Here is a 14,776-nt window from a genome sequence, read left to right on the forward strand (position 1 = left end):
AGAAAGAAAAAAAAAAACCACGGGTAGGTGGTATACAATTATGGATGGACTGCCGAGTGCCGACACAGAGGTAGCTACAGCCGTGGACTAACGTACTGTGTCTGCTGCTAATATAGACTGGATGATTGATAATGAGATGAAATCAATACATATATGTATGTATATATAATATCACTAGTACTGCAGCCGGACAGGTAGATAATATATTTATTAGGTAATGATGACTGATGACGGACCTGCTGGACACTGTCAGCTCAGCAGCACCGCAGACTGCTACAGTAAGCTACTATACTATAGTAGTATGTACAAAGAAGAAAGAAAAAAAAAAAACCACGGGTAGGTGGTATACAATTATGGATGGACTGCCGAGTGCCGACACAGAGGTAGCTACAGCCGTGGACTAACGTACTGTGTCTGCTGCTAATATAGACTGGATGATTGATAATGAGATGAAATCAATATATATATGTATGTATATATAATATCACTAGTACTGCAGCCGGACAGGTAGATAATATATTTATTAGGTAATGATGACTGATGACGGACCTGCTGGACACTGTCAGCTCAGCAGCACCGCAGACTGCTACAGTAAGCTACTATACTATAGTAGTATGTACAAAGAAGAAAGAAAAAAAAAACCACGGGTAGGTGGTATACAATTATGGATGGACTGCTGAGTGCCGACACAGAGGTAGCTACAGCCGTGGACTAACGTACTGTGTCTGCTGCTAATATAGACTGGATGATTGATAATGAGATGAAATCAATATATATATGTAGGTATATATAATATCACTAGTACTGCAGCCGGACAGGTAGATAATATATTTATTAGGTAATGATGACTGATGACGGACCTGCTGGACACTGTCAGCTCAGCAGCACCGCAGACTGCTACAGTAAGCTACTATACTCTATAGTAGTATGTACAAAGAAGAAAGAAAAAAAAAAAAAACACGGGTAGGTGGTATACAATTATGGATGGACTGCCGAGTGCCGACACAGAGGTAGCTACAGCCGTGGACTAACGTACTGTGTCTGCTGCTAATATAGAGTCTAGACTGGATGATAAATTATTGATAATGAGATGAAATCAATATAATATCACTAGTACTGCAGCCGGACAGGTACTATATATATTTATTATGTAATGACTGATGACGGACCTGCTGGACACTGTCAGGTCAGCACAGCACCGCAGACTGCTACAGTAAGCTACTATAGTAGTATGTATAAAGAAGAATGAAAAAAAACAAACCACGGGTAGGTGGTATACAATATTATATATATATATATATATTATATACAATTATATATATATATATATATATATATATATATATATATATTAAACTGGTGGTGATTGATTATTAAACTGGTGGTCACTTCAGGACAGGTCACGTTGCAACTTGCAACTAGTACTCCGAGGCCTAATCAGACAATCACAAAATATATTATTATACTGGTGGTCAGTGTGGTCACAACAATGGCAGTGTGGCACTGACTCTGGCAGCAAAAGTGTGCACTGTACGTTATATGTACTCCTGAGTCCTGCTCTCAGACTCTAACTGCTCCCCACTGTCAGTGTCTCCCCCACAAGTCAGATAATACACTTACAGTCACACTATCTAATCTATAAATATCACTTCAGCAAGTAGTATTATAGTAGTATACAGTAGTACTCCTCCTAATAATGCTCCCCGAAAATACTGTGTCTCTCTCTTCTCTAAACGGAGAGGACGCCAGCCACGTCCTCTCCCTATGACTCTCAATGCACGTGTGAAAATGGCGGCGACGCGCGGCTCCTTATATAGAATCCGAGTCTCGCGATAGAATCCGAGCCTCGCGAGAATCCGACAGCGTGATGATGACATTCGGGCGCGCTCGGGTTAGCCGAGCAAGGCGGGAAGATCCGAGCCTGCTCGGACCCGTGTAAAAAACCTGAAGTTCGGGCGGGTTCGGATTCAGAGGAACCGAACCCGCTCATCTCTATTAAAAAGGTGGAAAAGAGTTTCAGTGAACAGGGGACAGTTTGGAGGCTAAGGGGTCTATTTATTAAGCCTTGGATGGAGATAAAGTCGATGGAGATAAAGTACCAGCCAATCAGCTCCTAACTGCCATGTCACAGGCTGGGTTTGAAAAATGACAGAAGGTGATTGGCTGGTACTTATCTCCGTCCACTTTATCTCCACCTGAGGCTTAGTAAATAGACCCCTTAGAAATATATGTACAAATGAGGAAATTTCACATGTATGTGCAGCCCAAATAAAGTCCTGTAAGCAGAAACAGGGGGAGGAACTGAGTAGGTACGAGAGGGGGGGTGTTTAAGCTGGAAGATGTTTTGGGGCAAAGGGAAGAGATAGGAGTGTAGTTGGTACTGCATTCATAGAGAGTGAAGCAGCAGCAAAACAATATTTTTCAAGGAACAGTTAATCTGACCACTGGATGCAGAAAGATTGCGGGTGTAAATCTGGTTAGGGGAAGCTCAGTAAAGGGCCCTATACATTTAAAGATACGCCGCCGAGGTGCCCGACGGGGAATACGGCCAACGGGCGACCCGGCGGCGGGGGGGCAGTGACGGGGGGAGGGAAGTTTCTTCACTTTCCCCCGTCACCCGGCACCATAGAAGTGCAGGCAAATATGGACGAGATCGTCCATATTGGCCTGCATGCACAGCCGACGGGGCACCAGCGATGAACGAGCGCGGGGCCGCGCATCATTCATCGCTGGTGACTCCACACTCAAAGATATGAATGGTATCCCGTTTATTAATGAACGAGATCGTTCATATCTTTGGGGATTGTCGGCCAGTGTGTAGGGCCTATAAGAGGGGAAATGTGGAAATCAGTGGAGAGATTATAAGTGCCGAAGTGACATGTTTTACAGATATGTGCATGTTCTGAGGACATGTCATTTTGCGGTGCTTCTGCTTAGTCATGAACTACTAAACATACAAAACAAAACCTAAAAACATTATTCACCCCAAACAGGCAGTACAATCTGATTTCATGGCACAGTCCAAATGTAAATGCACCTGATTATTATCCAATCATAGAGGTCACACTACGTGTATAATGCTGTTAGATCCGTAAGCAAAACTAGAGCAGGGTCCTAGCTTGCTTATCACAAATGCCAACAGTATATTTTACAGGTAAAAATAAATCAGGTGTAAATAAAGGGGTTGAACATCCACGGCTTCTCCCACACACAGTTCTAGTCTAGCGCGGTCACTGCTATTGGGTTCTATGTATCTTAGCTGACCAGAAGGTAGGACAGCAGGTGTGTGGTAAATCAATGAGTGGGTCACCCTCCTCTTATGTCCATTCAGAAACTACTTGCACTATACAGGTATGTCGGCTAGCAATGAGTAACTGAGTTCTGATGGCCAAAAGTGGCTGAGCCTAGTGCAAAAGCAATGTGACCTCACATGAAATGGGTGTGGATTGGTTTAGTTATATAAGATTTTCCCATCAGGAAGGGGGACACACAGGTAAACTGTAACGCAAACATAAAATCATTTGTGCAGTTAAACACACGTCAACCTCTACTGAATAATGCAAAATATAACCACCCTGGCCTGACTCCTACAGCTCCAAATGTCTTCCTATATCAGTAGTAAACATTTTCTAAGGAGGACAGTTTAATGTTGGCAAAGTAACTGAAAGCCATCCACTGTATCCTCAGCCCAGACATACTGCGATGTAATTAACACTAACATGGCCTAAACACTGAAATGTACCTTTATACTAAACATTACAATAGATCACCATCTTATATTATTGCATTTTCTATACTTCCCAAAAATACATTTGAATCCATTCATCTGATAACCTGCCTGCAGCTCTGCACACTTTCCAGTTCCTTTAGGCTTTTATGCAGAATGAAGAATGCAGTCAACAAAAAGTGTTGGAGTAACGTGAGGTGATGAGCTCACAGAGCGCTCCGTCTGCAATTCTAGTAGTTGGGGGAAATGACTTGTTTGTGAAAAAAAGATTTGGCTAGAATTCTCCTTCAACGTCAGTATAGAAAAACACTGGGTGATAAAAGTCAATACTCTCAACCAAGGAAAGTGCCACTTGCTTAAATGTTCAAATTAAAAAAAAACAACAACCAGGGAGCAGAAAATCAAACTTGGGATTGTCTTCTGAAAATCTGGACAGATGAAACCTATGATAGTGTCATAATGCATTATAATAGGCTTTTCTGCTCGCTGCATTAAAAAAAAAAAAATAAGTATAAAATTTACGTTCACCTTTTCAGATAGTGTCTTAAAGGCTCTCATTAGTGGATGGGTCTTCATGTTCTCATCAAGGGATGGTCCGTACTTCCATCCACTCTGCAGCTAAACAATGCAAGGAAAACAAAAATTACACATGAACCTCAGATCTTAATTTGAAACACATAGCTAATATCTATAACATTGCCGACAGAGCACAGTTAGACACGGGGCCTGATTAATGGTTCCAGCCGCCCTAGGCTAATACAGAAGTGCCCCCCCATCCTCCCTTTCTCCACCACTAATTTTTACTCTTAGATTTTTGTAGCTCATATTCAGATAAAGATATTATCATGGATGTCACTATAACTGCAACCCCCTCCTGTAATATTTACTACAGATTGTTTTACGCTAACTTAGACATGCCTGCGTAAATAATAAGATAACGGAGGGGTGGTAAAGCTGTGTTAATATGCTTGTTTGATGATTGGTATTTAAATCTACCAGTCAGGGTCCTTCTTATTCTATGCACTTCACTGATGTTCCTATCTTCTGCTTTCCACATAAGTGGAGATGAGAAGCAGGAAGTTGGATGAGGTGGAAGGAATGGGCACATGCTAATATACTGTTTCAGGAGAGTGTCGGATGTCACCTAATCTTTCAGAGAAAACATAAGAAATATAAGAATAAGTTCATACTTCAGTATATATTCCCATAATGCTTTCTTTCTCCCCTCTGAAGCAAACTGCCATGTTAGAGGGAGGTACATCTATAGCTAAGCTGAAGACGGTGAGTAACAGCATTGCTCTGCCAAAATGCATTGTGACTGATAATAAATATATCTATGCTTAGGGGAAGGGAAATTAATGCTGCTCAAATACCCTGATAAAGACCCATGTATACAAACTGTATTTCTCTCACCGTCTGATGGTACATGGGGGTCCTTACAAGATTTGGCTACATACAGTGCACTGTGGTCTGCTACAGTTCTCTCTTTTGCGTCCTTTGGAATGGACATTTGGTTACATATAATGCAAGCATAGCTTTCTGTACCTTGTCATAGGCCCATTTATCATGTGCGTGTTCTGCGTTCTTATTTACAATATATTCCAGTTTTTCTGGTAATGTGAGACTGTAAAACAAAAAATAATCTCTCTTGTAAGACGATATTTAGAAAGCAGCTTCAGCATGATTCCTATCTCCACAATTCAACAATAGCATAACATTTTATTTCATCATGTTATTCTTCTGATAGGAATGCTATAATCCAAGGGCAGAACAACAATGCATGCTTTCCTGTCTCTTTTACAGGTGAAGACAGTATTCAAATATACAATTATCATTGTATTCTGCAACTATGACCTTGACATAACACAAAGCACAGTAGATATAATATAATAAATAGATTATAGTGCAAGTAAATTAAGACCATATAGTATATACAGTATTTGGATGCCATATTGTAGAGGTTGCCGCTTTGCTCCAACACAATACCCTCCTTTATTGATTGGTTACAATGTTTGAAATAATAATAGTTTTGCCTCTTCCATAGGTGTTACTATATATCTGCTGTGGTCACAGAACAGAATAAACAGGAAAAGCCAGGAGAGACTGTCATGATCCAGGCTATTTCAAGTAGAAATAGGCCTGTTAAAATCAATGTATGTAATAACACTATTCTGATCAATGTATCAATGTACCAGTGTGTGATAACTGTCTTTGCATGTCAAATGGTTGAAGCTTGATTGATCTGCTGGCATGTCATTATAGCCACAGAACTCGGAGACACACTGGATACTCAGGTGTGAAATTCATCCTGACCGACCAGAGCTAGTTTAATTACCCCAGAACCAGAGCTATGGCCAGAAAGGTGTTAAGCTCTGTCTGGTCTGTGTCTTCTCAGAACTGGCCATTTGTTTACACAAGAACCATGGCCAGAGCTTCAAAGGCTATTACAAGATAAGGCCATTCGCCCCTGAGAGAGTGGCTGGGAAGCCCAGTATGAGCTGACACTCAATACCTTCTCTGGCTTTGGAAGGGTTAAAATATACTCTCTAGAGGGAAGGTGGCTGAAGGGGCAGCCTGAGTTTTAAATAGGAGAAACACAGACTGCAAGTTGTCTATTATCAAAGAAGCGAGTCAGGAGAAGCATCCTGGCTCTGCAATGTCCCGATAATATCTGAAGAGGCTTCACTTCATCCCATCGTTCCACTCTGCATGTGTTAGGATCAGTGGGTTTTATCTTCCTATTTTTATTTTTCTTGAAACTGTCTTTACTCGTGTAATGTGACTTTATCATATCTTGTAACTTTATTTTCTGTAACATAAGCTTTGAAGTGTTTTACTTAAATTAATCTAATTTTAGCTCTGGTTTCTGTTGTGTATCCAACCCAGCTCTCCGAAAAGAGGCGTTACCAAAATATTAATAATTCTGAGTGCAGGCAAAAGCCATAAGTTTGCCTTGGGTCATAACCTAAATGTTTGTACTTTGGCTGGTGTCAGTGACCGTGTTGAAATTAACTCACGCACTCAAGTATCCAGTAACGGTGTCACGTGGCAAGGATTCACAGATTGGTGTATCTGGGGAATCGCCGTGCCTAGGATCATGAGAGAGACTACTGGTAATACTAACCCAGCAGCACTGATATACTAAAACTGTTGACCCTTATACAGGCAACACCAGTAAGAATGTAATATAATTAAACCATGAGCAGGTCAAACATTATATGCTGTAACCTAATGCCATTAGCCATGATACAGACAGACTTTTACATATGATTATATAATACACAGTCAATATTTCTACACTATTAACAAAATTAAGTCAGCAGGGAAAGCATGGTAGGCACCACATATCATGGGGTCATGGATTTCATTTTACCCAGGTCCCATTTGGTTTACCCAGGCCATATACTGTGCTGGGAGCAGGGCCAAAACTAGGATTTTTGTTACCTGGGCAAGGCAAAAATCCCCCCCCCCCAATTCAAATTACGCCACACAGTAGTGCAGCCTTATTCACATTACAACGCAGAGTAGTACCACTTATTAACACTGCACAACACAGAAGTGCCCCTTTTCACAATATGCCACGCTACTGCACAATGACCTTTATAGCACAGTATGTCACACAGTAGTACCCTTTATACACATAATGGCCACAGTAGTGCCCTCATACATATAATGTCCACAGTAGTAGTGCCCCTTATACACATGTCCACAGGAACAGTGCCCTTTATACATATAATGTCCAAAGCAGTTGTGCCCCTTATACACATAATGTCCACAGTAGTAGTGCCCCTTTTACATATACTGTCCACAGTAGTAGTGCCTCTAAGGTTTTGGTCATAAACAAAAATGCTAGATGCAGCTATGCTTGTAAGCAACTTTAACTGCAGCAGAGAGTACTTTAACTGTGCTTCATCTGCAGCTGTGATGCTGTGTATAAGTAACAGTGCACTAGCTCACTCACAGCCTGTGCAGACTCTCTGGCTATCTATATGGTGCTCTAACGACTCCTTCCTCTAAAAGAGACTGGCCAGCTCTGTTGCCCATCACTGGAATCCTACCTCCCTATCCGCAAGCTGCTTGCTAACTTCTGTGGAGTCGCGGCTGGAGATTTCCCATCAGCCGCACTGCTATCTGGCACACTATAAGTATAAGCGCCCCCAGCAAAGCCTCAATGTGCTCGCTGCCCACTAACTTGTCCTGCTTTGGCTGCACTTCCTTGGGCTCCTTATGTCGTCGCAATGTCTATAGCTCTAGCTCAGTTGCAGTGGGCGGCGCTGGTAACCCAGAAGTGACTGCTTCTGCAAGAGCCCTTTTTATGTCCACTGCTATGCTCCACGCACTGTTTCGGCGCCCCCTCTAATCTGTTGTGCCACCCTACTACCCCTCATTACGGTCCTGCTGGTAGGTTAACTGGGTTCAAATGTATAGACAGGGTCTAGATCGACATTGAATAGGTTCAGGACTGGATTAAGGGAGGGTGATAGGTGCGTTCATCCCAGGCCCCCACACATTAGGGGCCCCTACACACAGATGTGGTTAAGTGGAGTGGTACTCCTCTGGCAGCTGAGCTGGTCATCCATGCTTCTACAGTAGGACTGCAGCATATGCTGACCGTTAAATCCATTGAGAATGGGGTGAAAGCGCGCATGCGCAAGTTCCCCATGGCAGCTGTAATGTGCTTCTATGGGCTGCAGCCGATGCAGCCCATAGAAGTCAGTGCACATGACAGTGACTACGGCTGGCACACATTTGCTAGCCTGTTTTTTTTTGTTTGTTTTTTATTCCCCTTCCCTCATGGTGCAGTGGCAGGTGCAGGCTGTGGGCAGAGCAGCGGGAGGATAGCAGGTAGAAGCATCCACTGTATGTGTGTGTGTGTATATATATATATATATATATATATATATATATACACACACACACACACACACACACACACACACACTTCACCATCTAAGGAAAGGGGTCTATTCTTAGACCAGAAATTCTTCATGAACTCTATGTGCCTGGGGACAATGTTTTTATTATATCTGGATTAACATAGGAGGGGTTGGGAGTGTCTTCTTCCACACAGTTCTATTATTGCTGCTCCAAGAGACTTGTGTTTTCTTTTAGTTACAAATTTATGGTCTAAGTATAGACCCTTCTTTATGATGGTGGAATATTGACGTTTTTCAGTAGTCACGTATCCTAAAAGGTAGCACTAACCAAACTGATTGTTATTGTTTTTTATTGTTTTAGGGATAGGGGACGCTAATATTGGTTTTCTGTTGCACTAATTTGAAGCGCAGAGTCCACAAATTCTCGTTTTTCTTCATAAAAGATATACAGTGCATGAAATTAAACTGGCTCTGATATACCACATGTGATACTTTCTTTCTGTAAAATACTTCAATTATTGTAGATAATGCAATTATGTGCTAAAAAGAAATTGTTTTGAATTTTTTAGAACTGGTGATGTTGCTCATAGCAACCAATCGGATTCTTACTAACTGGTTGCTATGGGCAACATCACCAGCTTAGTAAATTGACCCCATCATACCTTTGTGGACTTGATTTTTAATCTAGAATGTTAAAATTTACTGTTATTACTTTTGGGTATGTGATTCAAATATTTCAGGTGTTGTTTTTTTTTCCTTTTTATATATTACCATAAATATTACGTAAATTACCAAACGTAATCGTAATGACCCCCTTCTCAGCACGCATTACTGCATGCACGTTACATTGTTACTAATTACAATGTGTCCAGTATAGGTGAAGCCCATAGTGATTATAGGCTTTGTAACACCAGTCTTCTACAAATTCATATTATCGGATGAAACATCACTTAAATAATATTTTATAATAACAAAGTATATATACCTGCATATTGAATAGTACAGAAAGAATGTTGCTAATAGAAATGTGCGCAATAGCTGCCTCAATTAGTATCTCAGTCACAAATGGGTGTTTTATGCTATATATATTTATATATATATATATATACACACACATATATATATATATATATATATACACATACACATACATACTGTATATACATACATATATATATCTATATATAGAAGTTTTTTTAAAAGATAGTTATACTAAAGGGTGTAGTATGGTTTGCCGGCGGTCGGGGTCCCGGCGACCAGCATACTGCCGGCGGAAACCCGACCGCCGGCATACCGACAGCTGGGAAAGCGCAAATGAGCCCCTTGCGAGCTCGCTGCGCTCGCCATGCTGCGGGCATGGCGCGCCACGCTATCTATTTTCCCTCCAGGGGCGTCATGGACCCCCAAGAGGGAGAAAAGATGTCTGTATGTCGGCGGTCAGGATTCCGGCGCCGGTATGGTGGTCGCCGGGAGGCCGGCCGCCGGCAACCTAAAGACCACCCATTCTAAAAGCAGTGGCGTCACCAGGTGTGGTGACACCCGGTGCGCACCCTACATATCCCTGCGCGCCCCGGGGGCGCATTCACGACAAAAAGGGGGCGTTCCCGCTAGCAAAGGGGGCATGCCCAGCATCTCCGGAGATGCTGGGCTGTACTGGGCTGCCCCCGGAGACTGTCTACCAGCACTGTCTGCTCCTCGGCTATGACAGGAGCCGGGTGCTGTAGCAGACTTTCACACTGCAGCGCTCAGCTCCTGTCACTGGGGAGGAGCCCAAAGTGTCGTGTCACCCCTTTTAGGCGCCACACCCGGGTGCGGTCCGCACCCGGCTTGTGACGCCACTGCTAAAAGGTTGTGCTTGCCATACTGATTGCTATAGCTTTATATTGTTTGTAAAATACATCAGCCAGAATACAAACTCTATGAAATGCATTTTCAAAAACATTTATTCATGAACTCCAGGTACAACAGAGAGACTGCACAGTAGCTTTGCAAGTGTACATGTAAAACATCCCCACATAACTTGCACTTATTCAGGTTTTCATACCTGAGGGTCTTTGTCAATATAATTAATTTGTCCAATTATTGGATGTTTTACTTGACTATAATAAAAGTGTTTAATTTTTTATGTGTTCTACTGAGAAACAACTTTTTCTCCTATCTCCTGAATTTACTGTATATAAGTTGTTACAAGGCTGCATCCCCGATATAACCACTATAAATTCCCTAAATACTGTATGTAAAACATACAGGGACTCAATCATTTGAGTTAAATCGAACGTGACCAGAGATTCCTTTCCTTTGTGTCTTGTCAATATATCATTTGTAACAGAGAGAATTTTGAGCTAAAAGCCGATACAGTCTTAATATTATATCCTGTAAAATGACACCCTTACTGAATCTAATTATGCTGTCTAATCTGTCCAAATGGATTCCGCACGATTTACTGGCAGACAGGATGCCGGCTGTCAATATCCCGACAGCGGCATCCCCTCCACCAGAATGCCAGCAGCGGTGCGAGCGCAGGGAGTCCCCTTGCAGCTCGGTGGCTCACTGCGGTCACCAGAGGATCTATTCCCACTCTATGGGTGTCCTGGACACCCACAAGTGGGAATAATCCTGGTGTGTGGGCATTCCAGCTGGTGGCATTGTTGGCTGTCGGGATTCCGGCGTCGGTATCCTGTCGGGATGCGAACGGCCAGCAAATTAAATGCATCCCGTCCAAATATACTCTGCCTTGCACCTGCTTTAAAAATTCATATTTAGAAATGTTGAATTTTCTCTAATAAAGATTCATAGTATTTCTGGTATACATAGAGCTGCTACAGTATGCCATGTAATGAGGATATAGCCAAGACTGGTGAGTAATCTGGGGTGGAAGCCTTGAACGGTAAGAAAACCAAGCACCTACAGTACACATTCAACTCAAAATTGAAAAAATCATCCAAAGTAGAGCTTTAAGTGATGGGCTCCATATATAGGTCAGTGAACATGGGTAGAGGTTCTTAATGATTTTCTAGCAAAGTATAGAAGATTATTTTTTGTAACAAACATTGCGATTGGGTGGAAATAATTTGGATTGTTGAACATGTAATTTGCATTTAACCATGCAATGCTGCCCTTGTTAACGAAATCAGTGGGCATGGTAAGCAAACAGAGACCGGCCGGGGGCATACTCTGTGATTTGGGGTCATCATCCACGCCATATATTCCAATGAAATGTGCTCTTATCTGTTCTATTGATATTAGCAGACTTACAGCACAGCAGTATACTCCTAGCCTATGTCATGGCACAGCAGCAGCCAGGAGTAGCCGCTGCCATACAGGCAAGAAACGCACAGGATGTACCCAATATAAACATGCTCCCTCTTACCCACTGTCAATCAAGTCAAAAGGGGGGTATTTAATTAGCTGCAAATTTGTGGCAATTTTTCGCGCAAATTTTTAACGCGCCAGTCGGCCAAAAATGCGGCAAAAGCGGCTTTTCACGGGTATGCACGCTCCCGTTTTTTGACCTCTTCAATTCCAAACGGGTTTCACGTGAAAATGTTTGCAGTGAAAAGTGTAAGTGAAAATGGGGAAATCAGCCTGTACCCCCCAAAAATGCTACACCAACATAGGATAATAGAACAGAAGTGTATTAGAGATCACATTAAAGAGTTGTTGGGGACTTAAATTGTGTGAAATGGAAAAAAATAATAGAAAGCAGTTTTTTAGCAAAATAAATGCTCTTATTAAATTTGGGGTACATGAAAATGGGTATAAGTATATATTTGGGTAATTTTAGGGTACTTTAAAAAAAAAAGAGAAGTGGAAACAGACCGATTACTCCCACCTGCAAGCCTAAAAACACCTGTCCCACTCATAAAGCACCCCAATATACCTGTCCCATAACTTGAACCCCAATTTCCATCACTTCGTACTTTTCCACCCCAAAAATAACATGTAGTTATTGGCCAATTAAAAATAATTAAAAACTTGAATATGCCTTGGCTCCAGCGCTGTTCTCTGGGTGCTCCTCGTTGCAGTCTCTGTCTGGTGCAGCGGTGGAGGTTGTTGCTGGCTCCAGCAGGCTCTCAGTGATCGTTGACTCCGGCTGCAGTTTCGCTTGAGAGATAACCAGAGTGGAGGAAGTCCGACCTGTGCTGGCATGTTGGTAACCTTCTGTAGGCTCCTGCGTCTCTCTCCCTTCACTTCCTTCTGTTTTATAGCTGATGTTTCAGAGAGACTGTGTGTTGTGGAGTGGGGGCTCTGTTTTCCAACAGTATATTACACTGCCTCTATACATTGTGCCTGTTGACTTTATCCTGTGATATCCGGCATTATTTAAACTTCCAGTTTGGATATACTATAGAGCAAATCCTTCAAGCTATTGCTGTATCCGGTGAGAGGCTTGTGGCTCAACTGGTAAACCTGCATGCTGAATTGTCTCTCTCATGCTGTGACTTGCCATTGTTGCAGGCTGAATCTCCTGGAAATACTTCGCAAGGCTACAATGATCGTGATGTGGGACAGTTGGCTTCTTTTCAATCCTGGAAGAAGCTATATTCAAGTACATTTGCCATTATTGCTGATGGCTTTGATACCATCCTTTCTCCACTGGCCAAAGTGCCTTATGTATGCTTTCTTCTACCTTTGAGGATTGTAATATTTCTACTGTGGATCAGCTGCTTCCCTCGGAGTTCTGCTGGATGACTTTTCCGGATAACTTAGCCATCCTTCTTTGTAGATTTGTTTCCTGTTCACTACGTCTTCAATTTGCTAGTGACCAAACCAGCTGCGTGTCTCCATACTCTCCTCCGTTGGGTGGTTATTTGGGATCTTCTACTATACAGCTTCTCAAATCTATGAATTTTATTTCTGTACACCCTGCCGGGACTGGGGGAATTATGGTTTATCTGGTTGCTTTATGGGCTTTTGGGTGGGATGACCCTCCTTAAATATTGGCATTTTTTTTATCTGTTCAGATATCCTGATTAACCGTACACACTACTGGTATATTGTGTGCTTTGCGCATTTGTTAGTTGTTTCTTTCTATCTATCTATCTATCTATCTATCTATCCTGGGCTCTATACACCATGCCCAAGGGGTTCATGGGGTTGACTGCCCCCAAGTTTTAGTAGAGTAGTTGGGTGGGGTATTTTGGGATCCAGGTAGGCCATATGTTGGGGGGTTGGTTCTACAGGGTGGGGGATTTGGGGGGTGGTGTTTGTCTGGTCCATATTTTGGAGGTGTTGGGTTGGCACCCTTTTTCTTAAAACTAATCTTGACGACATTGAAATGCTTAGGTCTGGTGTTGAGATTTTGGTACATTTTATGTTTATATGTGTCACAATGCTACCTATTGTATTTCTGATTTGGTGGTGTTGGAGCCCGAATGGCGCCTTTGGGTTCTGACATCACTTTTTCTGATAGCTATGTTGTTAACTCTTTCTGCTATACTGATCTGCTATGTTTTTTTCTTATAATACTGTGTGCTGATCCTGTATCTCATTTTTATATTGGCATTTTGGGTGTAAATGTTGAAAATATAAATAAAACGCAATAAAAATAAATAAATAAGTTGACACCATATTGTCAACATGGTCAAAGGGTCAAAAGTTCGACAGGTAAAAGGTAGACAGTGCTTAAGGTCGACAGATATAAAAGGTTGAGAGGTTCAAAAGGTCGCCATGACAATGGTCGACACACACACAAATTTTCTGGAGTATTTCACATATTTTTAAACTTTTGCTTGATATACGATCCATGTTGACCTTTTGACCCGGTCGGCCATATGAGTTGACTTAATGACTGTCTAATTAATGTAGATCATCTATACCACACCCAATGTACAATCACAATTGGTACACACTGCACAGAGAGTCTTGACTACATGTAAAATGTACATAATACATTGTGTCATACACAACATGCGCATGGTGTGCCTCATAATATGCATTTGACATGTGGTTCCACCATGAAGGCCACACAGACCACTCCTCCTGGTCTTGGGTCACTTTGCACCCCTTCACCTCACTTTGTCATATAGTAGGACACCAAATCTTTCTCATCTTTTACTTACAGTATGACCCCATTCCTATGTCCCATATGATCTTCACTTTCTAACCCTACTGTCAAGTACTATACACCAGTTTCTCATTTTCAAGCATAGCACAAGCCCTGCCTTTTCGC

General features: G+C 42.0%; 1 protein-coding gene across 1 annotated transcript in view; it reads right to left on the reverse strand.

The window, feature by feature from the left end:
* RYR3 (ryanodine receptor 3) overlaps positions 1-14,776 on the reverse strand; it is a 1,295,770-nt gene that overhangs the window by 392,306 nt on the left and 888,688 nt on the right. The window contains 2 exon segments of the mRNA XM_063948019.1: positions 4,256-4,345; positions 5,273-5,351. Coding sequence (XP_063804089.1) covers positions 4,256-4,345; positions 5,273-5,351 — 169 coding nt within the window.

This window comes from Pseudophryne corroboree, chromosome 12, assembly GCF_028390025.1.
Source record: "Pseudophryne corroboree isolate aPseCor3 chromosome 12, aPseCor3.hap2, whole genome shotgun sequence".
NCBI lineage: Eukaryota > Metazoa > Chordata > Amphibia > Anura > Myobatrachidae > Pseudophryne > Pseudophryne corroboree.